Source organism: Poecilia reticulata, chromosome 7, assembly GCF_904066995.2.
Source record: "Poecilia reticulata chromosome 7, P_reticulata-male-v2, whole genome shotgun sequence".
Classification (NCBI taxonomy): domain Eukaryota; kingdom Metazoa; phylum Chordata; class Actinopteri; order Cyprinodontiformes; family Poeciliidae; genus Poecilia; species Poecilia reticulata.
Genome location: NC_088836.1, coordinates 25,104,690 through 25,122,728, shown reverse-complemented (window position 1 = coordinate 25,122,728; position 18,039 = coordinate 25,104,690). Strand labels below are relative to the sequence as shown.

General features: G+C 38.6%; 1 protein-coding gene across 1 annotated transcript; it reads right to left on the bottom strand.

Annotated features, from left to right (window-relative positions):
• Positions 1-177: 177 nt before the first annotated feature.
• Positions 178-17,909, bottom strand: nfascb (neurofascin homolog (chicken) b). Its single transcript, XM_017305936.2, has 29 exons — positions 17,441-17,909; positions 15,435-15,919; positions 14,698-14,851; positions 13,756-13,889; positions 13,131-13,236; positions 12,850-13,040; positions 12,489-12,611; positions 12,093-12,311; positions 11,698-11,809; positions 11,377-11,564; positions 11,170-11,301; positions 8,778-8,921; positions 7,815-7,926; positions 7,562-7,725; positions 7,325-7,472; positions 7,101-7,225; positions 6,903-7,004; positions 6,594-6,791; positions 5,475-5,545; positions 5,145-5,367; positions 4,673-4,788; positions 4,161-4,371; positions 3,932-4,054; positions 3,482-3,655; positions 3,259-3,390; positions 3,006-3,075; positions 1,346-1,357; positions 1,168-1,203; positions 178-1,076 (listed from the first exon to the last, which is right to left on the bottom strand). The coding sequence occupies exons 4-29, from the start codon at positions 13,829-13,831 to the stop codon at positions 845-847; spliced, it is 3,540 nt and encodes a 1,179-aa protein (XP_017161425.1). The 5' UTR covers positions 13,832-13,889; positions 14,698-14,851; positions 15,435-15,919; positions 17,441-17,909; the 3' UTR covers positions 178-844.
• Between the last annotated feature and the right edge of the window lie 130 nt (positions 17,910-18,039).

Below are 18,039 nucleotides of genomic sequence, written 5' to 3'. Positions count from 1 at the left end.
AAAGTGGAGTCTCTCCTTACGAATGTAGATGATACTTTTCCACAGTGAAACACAATATTACCTAATGACTGTCTCATAAACCACATTTATATCTTTTAATCAACTACAGCCACAAAGAATGCACATAATAAATATATGGATTCAGAAATTTAGCATTCAGAGTGAAACAAGCCCACATATTTATAAACACTTTTTTATTCATTTTTTTGCTTCGTACACAGCTGATGTTAGATGTCAGAGAAACACTGTTACGCCACAGAATGCATCAAATTAGCTTCAGAAGCTATTTGAAATTGTTCTACAGAAATTTTTCCCTCAACGAGGAAAGCATAAGGTCAGCCTTTTTGTTTTAATTTATAAATCTGAAAAGCTAAAAAAAATTGGAACCAAAGTTGAGGAAGAATGTGTTGCACTCATAATTAACATAAACTTTGCGGTTGGAGTTAACAAACAGAAAAAGATGCAGTTACAGAGGGTAAGTTGGTCCTTTTTCACAGACACGATAAAAAGCTCCTTCTCAGTCTCTCACAACACTTCAGTTTTTGCAAAGATATGTTCTATATATACACACAACATGAAAGGAAAATCTTCAGTTTTACCAGATAATGTCTAAAAACACACATATGTCAAGAGGATCCCGACCTCTGCATGTTTCCCCCCTCCATACAAATGAAAGTTGAGGCTTGTGAAATAACAAAGGTTTAATAGCAGCTCTATTTCCAGCTGTTTCCTCGTCAAATGGACTCAAATCCCCACTTCCTCTGCCTGCTTCCGAGAAGGTACGAACAGAGCGAAGTCCCAGGAAAAACAGCCGTAGCAAGAATTGGTCCTTGAGGTTTTAGTCTCATGCTAGAGAGTAGATGGTATTCATCGGAGAGTGGAGCTCTAGATTCCCACCAAAGTCCAAGTCCCTGACGTCTCTCCTTGTTCCCGTGTACTGGCCGATGAACGACCCGTCCTCATTGAACTGGATTTCTCCTCCTTCTCCGTATTCAACCAGGCTGTCGTCGCTGTCTGATCTCTTCAGTATCGCCTCCACGGACGGCTGAGCTCTCTGGAGCCCTCTTTCCTCCTCCCTGGCAAAAAGAATAAGGGTGTCAGCACAAATTGGATCTCAGAAACATGAACTACTGTGACTGAAATACAGTAAAAGGTAATGCGTCGTACCGCCGAGGATAGGGCAAAGTTGAGACACGTGCTATCCTGAAATATGAAAACATTTAATTAAACTGTGTAAAATTAAAAGATTGAAATTCAGAAAGTAAAAATTTATTTATTTTTGTTCATAAAGTTACTGTAAATAATGTCAATAGCGTCAATAAGTCAAGATTTAGTTTTTTCATACCTTTCAAGGGACCTTGAGTGGTTGAGTGGAAAAAACAGAAGGTTGAGGTTTTGGTAGGGAAAGTTTTAGATAGAGAAAGAAAAGTAAAGAAACAAAAAAAACTATTTAATTAAAGGGTTACAGAAAATAAGGTCAGATATGTGATTTGAACTGTATCTGTGCTCAGATGTGCTAAAGCGTGATTGACAATAAAGCCACAGTTTCCATTTGGCTCCAATCTTCCTGTTCTTAGGAAAGGTTCACGTTGGAGATTGTGTCTGGGCAGAGGACATCAGTTCAGGATAAAACAATTCAAGTATTATTCATTTCATTGTGTATTTCCACGTGTTTTTGCATTGCTGAATGTGAAAGTGTGTCAGGCCTAAAGCAGGCTGAGGCTCCATTTATTGGAGTTAATAAAACTTTACTCCAGTAAACGGTTGGACCACCAGCAGTCCAGCAAAGTGAGCTTACATTACTAGTAAAGATCATTTTAAATCCCTTCTTCAAACTTGTTGGCCTTTAACTGAGGCCTGATACTATAACCTTTAATTTTTGTTTTCTTCATTTATTATTGCACTTATTTTTTATTATGTTTTCTCTTCCTTTTTCCATCAGCGTATTCTACTATGTTACCATTTTTGTACAGCCCTTTGGTTTTAAACCGGCTTTTAAAAGTGCTATATAAATAAATTTGACATTGACAGTATTTTTCCTTTTCTTCCCTCCTCACTATACTGCATAAGACAGGTCCACTTTGTCCTTGAAACATGCCAAATTGTCCCTGTTATCTCTGCTGCACATGGTAAAGCTAAATCCTTTTAATGCTAAAGGTGGCTGCAGTGCTTACACAACATAGCTGTTCTTTTTGTGACGTAATTAGGCATAACAGACCACCAGCACTCATAAAAAACTGAACAATAATTAATTTTTACTTGGCAGTTTAGCTGGGTGTTACTGGATTAGTTAGAGTTTGTTGATTAAAGTATTTCAAGTGAAAGATTGACACATTTTGTTGATAAATTCTTATATGTTGGGGAGAATTTGGCCGTGTTTGCAGGTATTCAACAAACAATGACTGAGACTGAAAGGAATTTTAGCTTTTATTTCCTGATAAACGGGTGATGCCTCAACTTGGGAGTTTTGATTAAAATTGCTAACTTTGTTAATAATTTGCCTTTAGTTATAAATGACCAAACCAAGCCTGTTATTGCACAACACTGTATAATATTAACTTCACAAATGTCACTCACATAGACCTCTGCATTAAATGATATCAGGTTGATCCCGGACGAAACGAACCAAACTAACTTTCTATCTTTCTGTTCAGGTAGTGTCATGCCAAAGATTGGGATTTTTCCAAAGAAAAGCCATTTATGTTTAATTAATTTAGGAACTCAACAGTAACTGGTTGCAATGTACCAATCTACAAAAAAAAACTGTTTTCATTTGTATATTTAAAACTCATCCTTGAACTTGTTCAGTTAGGATGGACATTATTGGTACAACAATGTCACAGAGCATTTTCAGTTTACAAAAGGAAAATACACAGATACAGAGCAAATCCATGCAAACAATGTTATCAGAGTATAACCTGAACTGATAGATGTGTGTTACAGTGTGACATTATTCCTCATTACCAACTAATACAGCTGTTTATCTGTTAGTTTTGAATGTTTACCTGTAATCAAATGTTCCCTCCTGATCTTTATCATCCATCAGTTCCAATGAAATGTCCTTTTTGTCGCGCACTAATTCATAGAAAAAGTTTAAGTTAAAACAGTTTGCTAGGAAAACAGAAGCAAACAGCAAATGTCCTGTCAAATATGTCCAGTTATTTTAGTAATTGGACGCAGCACTTTATGCTGATTTGTTTTTCCCAGTATGCACCTCTGCATACCGGAATATTTCACAGGAATTTCCCCCCTTTGTACCTGGATATTTTCCTCCTCGGCTCCTCTTGATGAAACACACTATGAGGAGGATGAGCACGATGAGAGCCACAGCACACATGATGCCAATAAACCACCCCTGAGTGGAAATGTCCACCTGGTCCTGAGCATATACTGGGACAAACAATCACACAGGAAGAGAGTCAGCATCTTCCCAGCACTCCAAAGCGGTTGTGTCTAAAAACCGAGAACAAGAGTAAATTACTCTCTGTGGTGTAGTGGGGAGACTCCTCCGTATGCCATTCTCCCAGCCCGACCCGAGTGTGTGCAGCCACAGAGAATCTGTAGCGAGTGTAGCGGTCGAATCGCCGAATAGAGAAGCTTGTCACGTTCGGTGGGAACTCCTCCACTTTCAGCTCTTCTCCTCTGCTTGCATTCACTGTGGAGAGGTGGGAAACTTCACAAAACTTGGACAACTCTTGATGTTGATCCTGGAACATTAAACTTTCAGGTATCTGACCGCTGAGTAGTTACAAAAGTTTATTGCCCTCTTCACAGACTTCAGTAGTATTTGGATTTCTTTGTGCAGATACATCAGTGGTTATAAGAGGGAGGGATCCATAACCAGCTTTTCTGGAATTGCTGTGAGTAGTTGATTTTTAAGTATTTCTGAGTGCGCTTGGCATCGTTTGTTAGAGTCTTTTGGCATACCTACCTGTCTGGTATTTCAGGCTGTAACCAGTGATAACACCATTAGGCTCTTCTGGTAGGTCCCAGTCAACATAAATACTGTCCAGATGTCGCTGTTGGATCCTGAAGGATCTTGGAGCAGATGGTACTGTAAAAACAAAGCCCAGGATTGTAAGCAACATTTTAATGCAAAGTCTGTAGAAAAATAGCAGCATATTACTTGCAGATGGTTTATTTTATTTTATTTTTTATACCTCCTTCTGGTGTGGAGAAGTGGATGTGATTACTTGGCGGTCCTTCATACCGGCTGTTTGTCACTACTATATACATCACGTAGTTGCTATAAGGAATGAGGTCAGTGACGACGCCTGAGGGTTCTGGATCGCTGTTGGGAAACACTTTCGACCTCATGGCTCTGTTGACCCTGTGCCACCTCAGCTGGCTGCTGTCTCTCCAGTAGTAGACCTTAAAATTCAGAAGAAACACTTTTCAGTTTTTGCCTCTGTGTCGTCACATATTTGGCTCCAGAGTCAAAAAATGAAACGATGATCAACAAAAAAAAACACAGACACAAAATTAGTAACATTATCAAATAGAATTACCAGCACAGCAAAAACATGAATGTAGTTTATTGAATGTTGTTGTAACTCAAGTACCATAAAATGAGCTATTAACCATCCTATAGCAATTAGCTATAATAATGTACAGTGAGGGTTCTGCAGGTATTATTATGTTTTATCTTTTGTTACACTCATAATAGACCCACCTTGTATTCTTTGAGCTGACCCATAATAGATTCACGTGTCACTGGGTCCCAATGTAACGTAACCTGACTGCTCTCGATGTCAGACACTCTCAAGTTCAGGGGGGCCGCTATCGGACCTGGGAAAAAAATTGAAATGGAATGCCAGCTTATCTTTACTGTTGATAAGAAGACGTTTTTCAAAGTAGTTTGTAAGGCAAGAATGACATGGAATATGAATAAACAAAGAGGTATTTTATTCTGAGAGAATGTGCTGAAAATGTATATTCTAAAATAAGCCAAAAGATAAGTTTTTAGTTTCTTCTCTAATGTCATAAAATGGGAGAAACAGTGGGGATATTTTGGAAATTCACCACAAACTATTTTGGTGATTTGTTAATTATTTACGGAGTGCATGTTTTCGAACGTTTCACAGAGATTTAAATGATAAAGCAGCAAACAGACAAACTGTACCATAAGTGCAAACAGTACTTACGGTCTTCACCAGAGTAACCAATGACCACGGGCGACTCAGGTCCAAGCCCAAAGTCATTGACTGCCTGGACTTTGAGCTCGTAGGGGGTGAACGTGTCCGCGTCATAAATGTAATACTTCAGCCACTTTGTAGTTGCATTTTTCCACTCCTCTCTGGAATCCCTCCTTCTCCACCAAACCAGATACTTCAAGTGTGGTCCGTTCCACTCTCGCCATGTCAGAGGCTGCAAACACAAGAATCGTCAATGTGATGTTTTGTGTTAAGGAAGATTTATGTGGTAAACTCCCACAGGGAAATACAGATTTACGGTTTTATGTCAGTCCTAGTTACCTCCCAGCTGATTTCCATGTTATTTCTCCATGTACCCACACCTTTCAGATTCTTTGGTATGACATCAGGAGCTGAACAAGAAAACAAAATGACCTGTAATTCATTTAAAACCACATGTTCGAAGCTTGGATTTTCCCAAGCTAAATGAGACAAGCAGGCATGATTTTATCAAAAGTTATAAATCTAACTCTTTTTTTTCCCTCTTTTGATCAGGAGGTTGTTCAGAATAGTGTCTCTCTGGAAAATCTGCTCATTAGCTGTTAACCTTAAGTGAGTCCTAAGACACATGAGGTCGAGTCACGTCCTGAGGCGTCGTCCTGCATCACGCTCTAGATTGCTTCAGTCCTGAGGAGCAGCTTACTCAGAGTGTAACACAGATTCCTCCACTAGGAATATATTTACACGGCACATTGATTTCCACAAACTTACCGAGGACAAACATAAAACCCAGCGGGTCGTAATTAAAACTAGTTTATTCAGAATACTCCTATTTGCCTGCTACTACTTTCTCAGTTTTAAACCCTTCTAAATATAACAACTAGGTTTTACACTTACATGCATGATCACTCTTTACTCATTCTGAATCAGAAGAATAATAGATTTGCAGATTATAGTCAAGGTTATATAAGAAAATTTGATTGAAACAAAATTCTATTATTATTATTATTATTATTATTATTATTATTATTATTATTATTATTATTATTATTATTATTATTATTATTATTAACTATATTTAAAATATATGAATTGATGGAAGTTGCATACAAATGGTTTCATGGGAATGTCACTTACACAGGCTACTTTGTTTGGATCTGAGTCACATAGAAAACAACGTCTTGCTAAGCAAACTCCACATATTACATGTTGCGCTAATTTTGTCAAAAATGATTTCTTAATCTAGTATCGTTCCCCATTTAATAAACATAAAAATAGATTTTTCTATTATTTACATGTAAGATCATGCTACTGCAGGAAAAAAAGATCATTTACGACTTTAAAAAGGTCAGTGTGAAGTTCTCTCTATGTCCTTAAATTATATATGTATGTATATAAAATCATGTTTCTCATGTTTATAAGCTAATAATTGCAAATATTGTCACTCAGCATGAGACCCACGTGCGCCGCTGGACTGGAAGCGCTTAGATGGCCGACTGGGACGACTCGATCCGATTTCATTGTTGGCAATAACCCTGAACTCGTAGTAGGTGAAAGGTTGCAGATGCAGCATGACAGAGTTGAGATTTCCTGGGTATGTTGATAGGTTTTTCCACTTTCCTGGTATCCAGTCATCGTCATCGTACTGCACTAAATACTCTGTCAGAAATCAAAAAATGGCGCTTAATATTATCACGACGAACACACATGCAAAACATTTCAAAAGCAAAACGTGTATTCCTGTCAGTTTATGTAGCTGATTCATTTTACCAGTGATGGGGCTGTGGTTGCTGTCTCCAGGAACCCAACTGAGTCGCACACTGCGTTCGTATGGATCTGACAGTTCCAAGTCAGTCGGAGGACTTGGTCGGTCTACAGCAAACAAACAAAAAGCAAAACGTAAAAACAGTTTTAAGACAAACAGGCAGCTTATCTGCTAAAATAGGTTTTCCTTCCTCTGGGTCCTACCCATCACCATTAGGTGTGCAGATGCAGACTTCTGTTCCAGGTCATTTTGGATCACACATGTGTAATTCCCCTCATCACCTCTGTTCACATTAGTAATGACCAGGTTTGATTCATCCATAGAGACTCTACCAAAGTAAAACAAAACCCCTCAAATGATCAGACTGAAATAAAAAGCTTTAATTCTGTTGTGAGACATGAATTAAACTTGAGGAAAAGTCACGGACCTCCAACTGAGAGCAGCTTGGTTTTTGTTTTTCATCCATGTTGTTTTGATTGGTGTGGTGATGTCTGCTTTTACGCCACACTCCAGGCGCACATCACTTCCACGCAGGACTTTCATACTCCGTGGTTTGGTCACAATTATGATGGGCTCTAAGAAGCATAACAAACAATGCTACTGTCAGACCATTAGTAGAGCCTCTTGGTGACAAACGTTTTCTGTGAGGATCTGTCATCTTTACCTTTGACCTCTACTCGGACTTGATTCTCATCTCTCCCTGCTATGTTGCTGATCACACACAGGTAGGTGCCCTGGTCTTCTATCTGGATGCGTTTGATCTCCAGAGTCCCGTTCCTGTGGGTCCTGAAACGGTTTCCCTCCAGAGTTCCTTGTCCGTATTTGGACCTGTGTCAGACAATCCATAAGCCTACAGACTCTGAAAGGTTGCTCCCTAATGTCAGCCAATACTTATAAAACACATGCTGTGGCCTTACCATCGCAGTTCAGGAACGGGAGAGCCAAAGAAGTGACAGTCTAAAAAGGCACGATGTCCCTCTATCGTCTTTATGAGCTCATTCCTGGGCCCAATAATGCGAGGCGTCGCATCTGAGGGATAAAACACAAGATCATCTCAGTAAATTTGGTGACTGATACTCACCACACGGAGGATAAACCACAAAATATCAGTTGACTGTTCACTGATTCACATTTGGAATTAAATTTATGTAAATTTGAGTGGAAGGAAAAAGTGTGACAGAAAAACAGTACAGAATAAAAGCCCCATTGAGATGATTGTGGGGAGAGTCACAAAGCAGACACTGCAGCTGGATTCAGTGCTTTTAGAGCCACAACCTACAGACCTGTCAGTAACAACTGTGCTTTCATAACTGGTTTTCTGTATTTTTTTAAAAGGAGATTAAATATTTGCATATATTTGAACATTTTCTTAGCTTAACAAAGGCAAAGACAACTTCTCACCCTCAAAGTTGTTCTAACAACTAATATTTAACAACTATTCTGGCTGGGAACTTCCGGTTTGAGAACTCCCAGTTGAGTCACAAACCAGACATTTTTAATGTTGCAGTTCAAATGTAATCAAATGTAAGATTCTAATTTTAGTAAACAAATGAAGCTAAAAAATACTCAGAATGACAATGACAAGGCAGATGTGCCAACTTTTTAAACAGTATGTAACTACATAAAGTTGTTGATTGGTGTTGACCGTATTTATAGATAAAAAAATAGCTAGAGTTGGTCAAATAAACTAACGCAAAATGTAGTAGATTTCAATGTTATCTGACTGTCAACACAGAAGAGCGTTAGGAATACATCTAATGGATGTTTATATTTCACTGTCTTTTGGACTGTTCATGATTATTTGTAAAAATAATCCACAATTTATGGCTTAGTGCTGACTTTGAAAAATAGTTGAATATTCTCTAAGTAACAAAACTTACGCAGCACATTGACAAACGCATTGGCCAGTAGGTACCCATGCTCATTGGAGGCATTGCACTGATAGACAGCCGTGTTTTCTGTGGACACGCTGCGAAAGGTTATTGTTTCTCCAGACACCTGCCTGTTAGGCTGCGGTGTAGACGCTGAAAAACAAATTACATGTGGATGAAGAAAAGACTGGGCAATAATTAACATTTAGATAAATTTTTAAAAGTTCATACTGTGCCCCCCACACTTTGACAAACATAGTAAAGAGTCATTAAAAGACATAACTAAAATGTATATTTTGCTGCATTAAAAAAAATAATGGAAAAAAAATCTACAAAGATCCAAGGTGCTCTCTTTAGTTCATATCAAATATGTTTCCTACACAAAATGTAATCATGAAATGATCATGGGAGAAAGTTGATTTGGATCTGGTGACCTAATTCATATATTTTAGATGATCATCCAGCTAAAAAAAACATCTGGTATTCCGAAAGAGGCCAACAGTATCACACATCATTCACCATAATAAACCTCATCTGTACAAAGCATGGCATTCTGGTTAAATACCTGAAAACATGTAACAAATTGTTTCCTTGAAATCATAGAACAAAAGGCTTCCTCATTGCATGACTCTGCAGCAACTAGTTTTCTTCTACTTTGGACTGAGTAGTTATGTTAATCTGCAGACCTCAAGAAGCTGCTCTTTTCTGCAGTTCTTTAAAGGTGAACCTTGCATATTTAATTGCCTTTCCTCTTCACTGTGAGTGGTGGCAAGCTAAACCTGAGTTCTAGCAGAGATATTTTTGTCACTGGTCCAGCTTTTTCAGACTACAGCTCTGGAAAAAAAAAGAGGCTACTTAAAATGATCAGTTTCTCTGATTTTACTCTTTATAGGTTTATGTTTGACTAAAATGAACATTATTCTTTTATTCTACGAAATACGGACAATATGTCTCTGAAATTCCAAGCAAAAGTTTAGTATTTATTTTCAGAAAATGAGAAACGGTCAAAATCACAAAAAAAGATGCAGTGATTTCAGAGCTCAAATAATGGATAGAAAACAAGTTGATATGCATTTAGATACAACAATACTAATGTTTTAACTAACTCAGGAAGAGTTCAGAAACATTTTATGTCTTTCGTTCATCTCTTCCTGTCTTTTCCATTTGTAAGAATAGCTAAGAGAAAAGGGACTTTGTGCTGCATCATATTAATACCTATGTGTAACAGTAAAACATAAATTCCTCATTAAAAGTTCCTAGACAAACTACGGCCCACGGGCCGGATCCGGCCCGCCTCCACATTTGGTCCGGCCCCCTGAACGATACCAGAGAGCATTCAGATTTTTTTTCATATACTGTGTTTTCTGGACTATAAGCCGCTTATACGTGGATTTTTCTACAACCACCAGGGGGCTCTTTAGCTGGAAGTGAATCATTGAAAGTCAAAATTGGAAATAATAGAAGAAAGCGCCCATTAAAACGGAATTAGGTTTTAATAGGGAATTGAAATTTGAGAATGTTGTTGATCGTTAAATAGTATTGAGGGGATAAAGAAGATTTTTCGTTTTTTTTAATAATACTGGGATCATTATGAGAATTTGAGGTATAGGTATTAGGATCCAGTAGATGGCATTAGTGCAACAGTAATGGATGCAAGCTGCTGTTGAAATCTAAAGAAGCACATGCTAGTAGCAGACATGAAGGATCAGCACTTTTACTGTTACAGTTACCGTTCGGAAACTACTGTAATCAGTTCTGTTAAATCTAAACTTGGAAACTTTTTCTTTTTCAACCGTAATAAATGTGATATTCAATTGACCTATTATGACTCAAATTTTGGGTGTCCGCTCCCCTCTGCTGCTGCTGCATTGTTGTGGAAAACCTGGAGCGGCAGAAATATCTGCGGCTTATATGTGTATGTTTACTGGTTTAAAAAAAACAAAACTTTGGGGTTGTAGCTTATAGTCCGGTGCAGCTAACAGTTCGGAAAATACGGACTATAATCTTTCCTGGATTTTTTCTGTGAAGAATCCAGACGGGATTATTTGGTTATTATTTATTTCATTAATAGTGTTATTATTTATTTCCTGACTTTTGTTCTGTGAAAAACCCCAGATTTGATTGTGCTTCCTGGAAACAATATATTTTTACATTTAGGCACTCCTGTAATCGTCACACTTTTTCTGTTACAAACTGACTCCGGCCCCCCACCAGAGAAGGGAGAAGTTATGTGGCCCTCACAGGAAAAGGTTTGGGGACCCCTGCTCTAAAGCATATCTTTTATTGAGATTACTGATTTCTACACTAAATAATGAATGCATCTTAAAACTATTTTACACATCGGTACCAGGTTGACAATAGATTTGCAGGATGCTAAACACATCCTGAAACAAAGACTTACTCTCAATTGGTTCCCCGTTTATGGACCAGCTTATCGTCGGTCGAGGGGCCCCATCAGAGCGACACACCAGCTGTCCGTTTTCCTCAGGAGCCAAGATCAGATTTGTAGGCCTTTCCAACCAGAATGGAGCCGCTGTTCAACACAGAGCACATTAGCTGGTGCAAAAATGTGCTCCAAATAAAAAGAGTTTGTTTCTGAAAGTCTCACCTCTGACCCTGACCGTTATCGTGTGCTCAATGTACCCGATCTTGTTGGTAGCTGCACACACATACTCTCCAGTGTCTTCAAAAGACGCTTTTGGAATTTGAATCATTTTGTTGAAGTTTTTCACTTTCATACGTGATGTCACTGGCAGGTCCTCGCCGTCCTTAGTCCAGGTGATGCGAGGAGTCGGCCTTAACGATGGATTAAAAAATAAATAAATTGTAACAGCGAAGAGGAGAAGATTTGCATAGGTTTTCTATGTCTTTGTTTTTCTGAAATTCAACAAAAGGTACAAAGGTCTTGAGTTTGTGAACTTGAGCTTACATCCCTCCAGCTATGCACTCGAGAAGCAGCTCTTCCCCTTGCAGCACAAGAATGGAGCTGGATGAGCCTTTGGGAGACAGCCAGGTGGGGGCGGCCTCGGTCATTGTTCGAGCTGCCGTGGAAACCATTCAGAGGACATCAGCCGCACACACATACACACAGTAAAGGTCCAATCTGTTCATTGAGCAGCACAAAACTAACACGGCAGTTAACTGTAAAAAAAATAAAAAGAGCAATGCTCGCGATTTTAGGATGCAGGCTAACATTCAATTAGACCAACCGATAACGTTGCGTGTTATAATGAGCAGAACAGGAATTCAAAGGCAAAAGTCACATCTGCACACCAGCTTGCAGAGATTCCCGTGAGAATTTAAAACGAGTGTTAAGCGACTCACTTGTAAGCACCTTCACAACCACAGGCATCTTTTGCTGAATCATATTCTTGTAAGGAAATCGAGCGCTACAGCAGTAATCAGTGGTGGAGTCATTAACCAGCACGTTGGAGAAATACAAATCTCCATTGACCCCCATGGAAACTCTGCGATCCTGCCGCACAGCCTGCATGGTGGGAAACGCTGTCTGAACGGGCCAGTTGAAAGGTCTTGCATACGAACCTAAACAAAAATAATTAGAAATCCATCATATAAAGTATTGTTCCGAAATAAAATTCTAGTCATACTCATAAGCACTATGCGTTTTTTAGGCATTTATTAAGAGTGAACAAGAAGTGTGATTAGCACTGTTGGAGCATATTTCAACCCAAAGATCACTATTGTGTGTCGGACACTTACAGCTGGACATCCAGTAGGTTTCAGGTTTAGGGGGGCCTGGTGGAGCGTCGCAGGGCAGGACCAAAGGAAGGCCAGCGCTGATTACGACCGGCTCCAGAATCTCCCGTGGCCACACAGGAGGTCCTGCACAATCACAGAGGAATGCATGTTCCATCTGAGCAGCAAACTCACCAAACCTTTTTGCCTCCATGTAAGCAAATAATTTAAAAGTATATTACATTGTTATACACCACACAGGTGAGATTCACATGTTTGATTCAAAGCCGTATTAACACAAACGGCAGCGGAGTTCTCACTGGTCACTGACATTTCCTTTAACTAGACAACTCAGTTCTTTTTATAGTTTTGTATTTTGACTTACTGTACAGCCGTAGTCTGATCTTGTGTGTGTATGCGGACCCATACTGATTGGAGGCAATGCACTGATACTCTGCTTCGTACTGTTCCGGATTGTGTTTGGCATAGATGTCTAGGGTCCCTGAGCGCCTGCGCATTGACACCTGGGAGTCACGGGCCACGTTGAAGTACTTCCCGTTACGCCTCCACGAGAAACTTCATATTTAAGGAGAAGACAGGGGGGGGGGAAATCAATGACGTGACTGCTGATGAGGCTGTTATCTGCTCTTTAGCTGGAAATCTCACATAGGATGAGGGTTGCCTTTGGCTTCACACTCCATCACCATGGTTTCTTTGGGATCCACAATGTGCTCCTGTAGCGACTGCTTTGTGATGGTTGGAGGTTGTCTGGCTGAAAGGACGAGAGATAAATCTGGCATTTCTACAAAAATAAACAATGCCTAACAAAAGTATTTAAACCTTTGTCTCACTTTTTCACATCAACATCACAAACGTCAGTGTGTTTCATCGGATTATGTGATAAACAAACAAAGGGAAGTGCATGGATATTGTTCAGGAATACAGAAGAATCCTTCACTTTTTAACAATTTTAAGAAATGAATCTGAAAAGTGGAGTATGCACTGGTTATAAGCCTTCCTTATTCTGATATCACTAGCTACGTTCCAGTGCAACTAATTGCCTTCTGAAATTGCCTAATTAGTAGACGAAGTCTCTTAAGTATTGACTTCACAACTGTGCATCTCTTCGCATTGATTTGTCACATAAAATCCCAATGTAACACGTTCAGTTTTGTGACTCTTGTGTGAAAAAGTGAGTCATGAACACCTGTAAAATGTGCAAACACATTTACAGCCAGAAAACAAGGCAAAAAGAAAAAGAAGAAACAGACAACTGAGTTTGCTGACTCACTTTCAAGAGGAACGTCCAAAGCCCAAACACTCTGCCACAGAAACAGCAGCAGCCCTGGTCCAACCAGTGTCCTCATCCTTACAGTTCATTTAGTCCAGTAAGGGTTAAGTGCCTCCAGCTCAAATGTTCTCAAACTGGTAACAGAAAAAAACATGTGAATTAATGATTCTGTTAAAAAAAAAGCATCTAGCAAAGCTACTACAGATGAATAATCTCCAGAACATCAACAGAAATATTCAGACACTTTGAATTGTACAATTTTGTATGATGTGGCAAAAATATAAGAACAGATCTTTTTTTTTTTTTTTTTACAAGCACACTAACTAATAATAAAACATTTCACTTGATTTATAAAGTAGTAACATTGATACAATCAAAATTATATTTAAATATACCTTTTGGGAAGTTTTAGTCATGAGAGTTTTGCCATTACTGTTAATTCTGTATCTATAACTGATAATTTATAGGACAGAAAACAGAAATATAATTATTTTGGACTTCAGTAAGTTGCTCCAGTAACAATTTCAGCTAAGGTGAAATTATATAAAAATGAAATAAATGAATGTTTAAATAAATAATAAAGTAATGCAAAAACAACAACAACAACAAAAAAACCTAGCTGACAATATAACAGATAATGACAAAAACAAAAATGTATCATAATTATAATCAAGGAACCTTATTCAAATATTGTTCTGACTGAACAGATATAACAATGAACTTAATGTCGTGGCCTTTACATGATATCAAATTTTAGACTGCAGTCTGATTCAGAGGTGGCTGAAATGCACAAAGCCTGAAAAAAGTCTGAAAAGAATATCTTCCAGGATTAATGTATTGAAAGGATTTAATTAGAAGTCTCTTCAAATGCATTTTTCTATAAATATGTAATGAATCCTGCATCGTCTTAGTTTGTCAAGAACAAAAGTTATGCAAACCTACCTTACTCCTGTAAACTTAAATTACTGATCTCTCCTCCCCATCACCATGGCCTTCTCCACGCATAAATAATTCAATTACTTTTCCCCAGGAAATTATTCTTCTTTTGCACTACAGCAATTAATGCCCCAGTCCTTCAAATATCAGGTCAAGAACCCTGGAACGAGCAGAAACACATCAGTAATTGAGTTTATGTCCGTCACTGCCACTTACACTCTTCCCACCCTTCTCATGAATAATGAATGACTCCATTCAACTCCTACACTTCACCCACTCTACCGTTCAGGTCAAGCTCTCGAAAGTTCCTAACATCTTCATTAAATACAGACACAGTTTTATATAAACTTCCAGCAAATAAATGTGCAAATGTAGCCTAGGAATCTCCGCTTTTCTTCTGAGTGTTTACTTTTTTTCAAACAGAAGTGGAACGTTAGGGAAAATGAAAGCACAAAGCAACCTCAGCTTGGCACTGTTTGCATTCTTGGTGGTTCTGACAACGTCAAAATGTGGGCTAAAGCAATGCGCTGCACATTATGAATGAATTGTTTGTTTCTGTCACATGAATTTTACATTGCACAAGTCACCTGATGTCCTGAGGGCAGGAAAGTTTTTACAAAGTTATAAAATGTACTTCAGATTTCTATTTGAGTTGTTTGGAGACTATTAAAACCAGTGATTTGTCTTTAGAAATAATTTACAAAGGTATTTAAATACAGAAGTTAAAAAAGGGCGTTGCTAACCTTTGTTTGGTATGTTTTATTTTCTATAAAGAATGGCAGGTTGTCCACAGTATCCTTACCTGTGTGGTTCCAGAAACAACAGAGGGGTGTTCAAACAGACAAAGAGTTACTGGCATGAACAAAAGCAAGGCAGAGAGTGAGAGAATGATAAGAATCAACAATAATGAAATAATTACAAGGACAGATATATTTATGACTCTGCAGTCGATGTTATCTGTGGCCTAGTCCACATAAATACCCAAAACACAACACCAGCCACCTCACAGTGAACAGAAAAGCAGAAAGAGCTGCGATGAGCTGCTTGGCTCTCGGAATGAGCTTTTCTGCCCATACATTGGACTGTGGCAGGCCTGTATGTGAGCAGCAATCAGTGCCATGCACCAGATTGCACAGTGAAGAGGCACAGGGGCGCGTGGGACCGGCTCAGTGACGACAAAAGGGCCTCTATGCCCATGGGTCTCCTCTGGCACGAGTGCCCAGGGCTCCTGTGAGAGCAGATGGCATGTATGAGGGGGTGTTAAACCAAACAGGCTCCCCATTCAGCCTCAAAGCCGCTATCACTGACACTTTGACGTCAGTCACTGCATCAGGACGAGCCCATGAAGATGGAGAAAAAATAAACACTGCTGAGCAAGACGCTGAAAAATTACATCATCACTACTGTGCATTAAGAACATGACGGTCTCAAAACTTATGTTGGAGCTGTTTTTTCAAAAAAGTAAACATATCAAAATTTGTTATAATTTGGCTATTAGTAGCTAACCTTTGATGAACTCTTCTTTAGTTCATTACAGCTTTCTCGGGCTCCTTGTTTAATATTTTAATTGGTTTGAGGTAATGGGTAATTGCATCATGTTGATTTTGATGACCCTTTTTTTTTTCCAAATGTCAGTTGGACAGATGGTAAAAGTTTATGGACTGCTCATTATATGCAAGATGCCACAGTCCTGTGATTGCAAAAAAAAAAGCCCAAATCATCTCCCTCCCAACACCAAGCCTGACATAATGGAACATGGTTTAATTCTCATCTGGATTACAACTTTTCATTGCTTCTCTATATTTCGCAACAGTAATAAAATAATTTTTTTTGTGTTTGTTTCTTATGTTGCTGTCATCATGTAACACACTTTGAGCTTCCTCTTATGCTGCTCTTATGTCCTAGGAAAGCAGATTTCCCCCCCCCCATGATTGTCAGGAAAATGTTATATTGAATTATATTTTTATTGTGCTTCTTGAAATAACTTTCTTCACTTTTACTTAATATCTCCAGATTATTGGAAATGTAAGGCAGAAACACTTGCCTTTCCTGCCTGCTGTCCTGATATACTCCCTATCTAAAGGATTTAGACCATTGTTTTAAAATCTGCATAAAGGGAGTAAAAATATGCTGCCCTTGTTTTTTTGTTCTAGTATAATACACGATTTTATCAAATACTGAATACAAATTTAAACCTCGTGAAGTATTTGCACTTGAATGCATCCTTCTATTCATTATTTGTCTTCTACTGCATTCATCATTTTTTTAAATGTTGTAAAAACTGTAAAGAAGCACTGTACTGCAAAAGCACTAAATGTTACTGACTGAACAATTAAGGCAAAAATATTAAACCTGGTCTGTGCAACATTTATTCAGTTTGTTAACACTTCAGTACCTTAAAAGTAAAAATGTTACAGAATTTTTTTTTATGAGGCATTTGTTTTCTAAGATTGTAAAAGACTTGTATTTTTCATTAAAACCTTGCTGGCTCATTATTTGTAGTAACAGTGCTGAGTTCACAATCATAACAACACCTGCCAATGTCCAGCCCCATTTCACAGATCAGAGTGTGACATCATATTAATGGTGTCCTTAACGGCTGCAGTGAAGAGTCAAACTTTACTCCATTATTACAGTACACACCATGCAACTTTGTACTGTCATGTGTTTCAATACTCTACATCTTGTATGAACAAATACAAATAATTGGCTAAACAAATTGCAGTAAGTCAATATTGGGAGGTCCTACCTTAATTTTTTTTTGGTCTCTGTTTACGCTTTCTGCCCTGAAGCACGATGTCTACCTCTTCTTATCTTCACACACTGTCATCTTGCAGAATCTCCAAACTGAGTTTCATCACTCCTTACTTTCACTCCATCTTCTCAAAGCAGGTGACAAGCAGAGAGAAAACAGAGGCTACTATAAACTGTTTGGATAGCTGCTACTGGCCCCGGTCACACGCCCGGCAAACATGGCCTGAGAGGCTGTGATAATAAATCCATTGTGAAATCCACACATGAATGAAGTCATCTTCATTGTGTTGGCAACATGAAGCTAAACAGAGCTGCCATGTCAGGCACTAGATGATAGATTAGGGTTTTTTTTAGATTTAGCAGTCACTCCATGCAGCGTCTAATGGAATCATCTAAAGCTCTACTTAAAGTTAACCAAATTTGCGTTTCTCTTATGTTCTGGACTGTTATGGACCTTGTAGCTTCACCCTGGCTGTCACGAGCGCACTCTCTCACACAAAGCATTTCTTGTTTGAAACAAAGTCAGATTGTTGTGGACAGGGGGAGCGCAGCTTCCAGACACATGTGGTTGCATTTAACCCTTCATATTCATGG

Excerpts from the sequence above, each read along its gene's own strand:
- nfascb (XM_017305936.2), bottom strand. The coding sequence starts at position 13,831 with ATGAGGACACTGGTTGGACCAGGGCTGCTGCTGTTTCTGTGGCAGAGT. Across the intron at positions 12,612-12,849 it reads GATCAGACTACGGCTGTACA|GACCTCCTGTGTGGCCACGG; the intron begins GTAAGTCAAAAT and ends GTGATTGTGCAG. Across the intron at positions 5,368-5,474 it reads ACATGGAAATCAGCTGGGAG|CCTCTGACATGGCGAGAGTG; the intron begins GTAACTAGGACT and ends TTGTGTTTGCAG.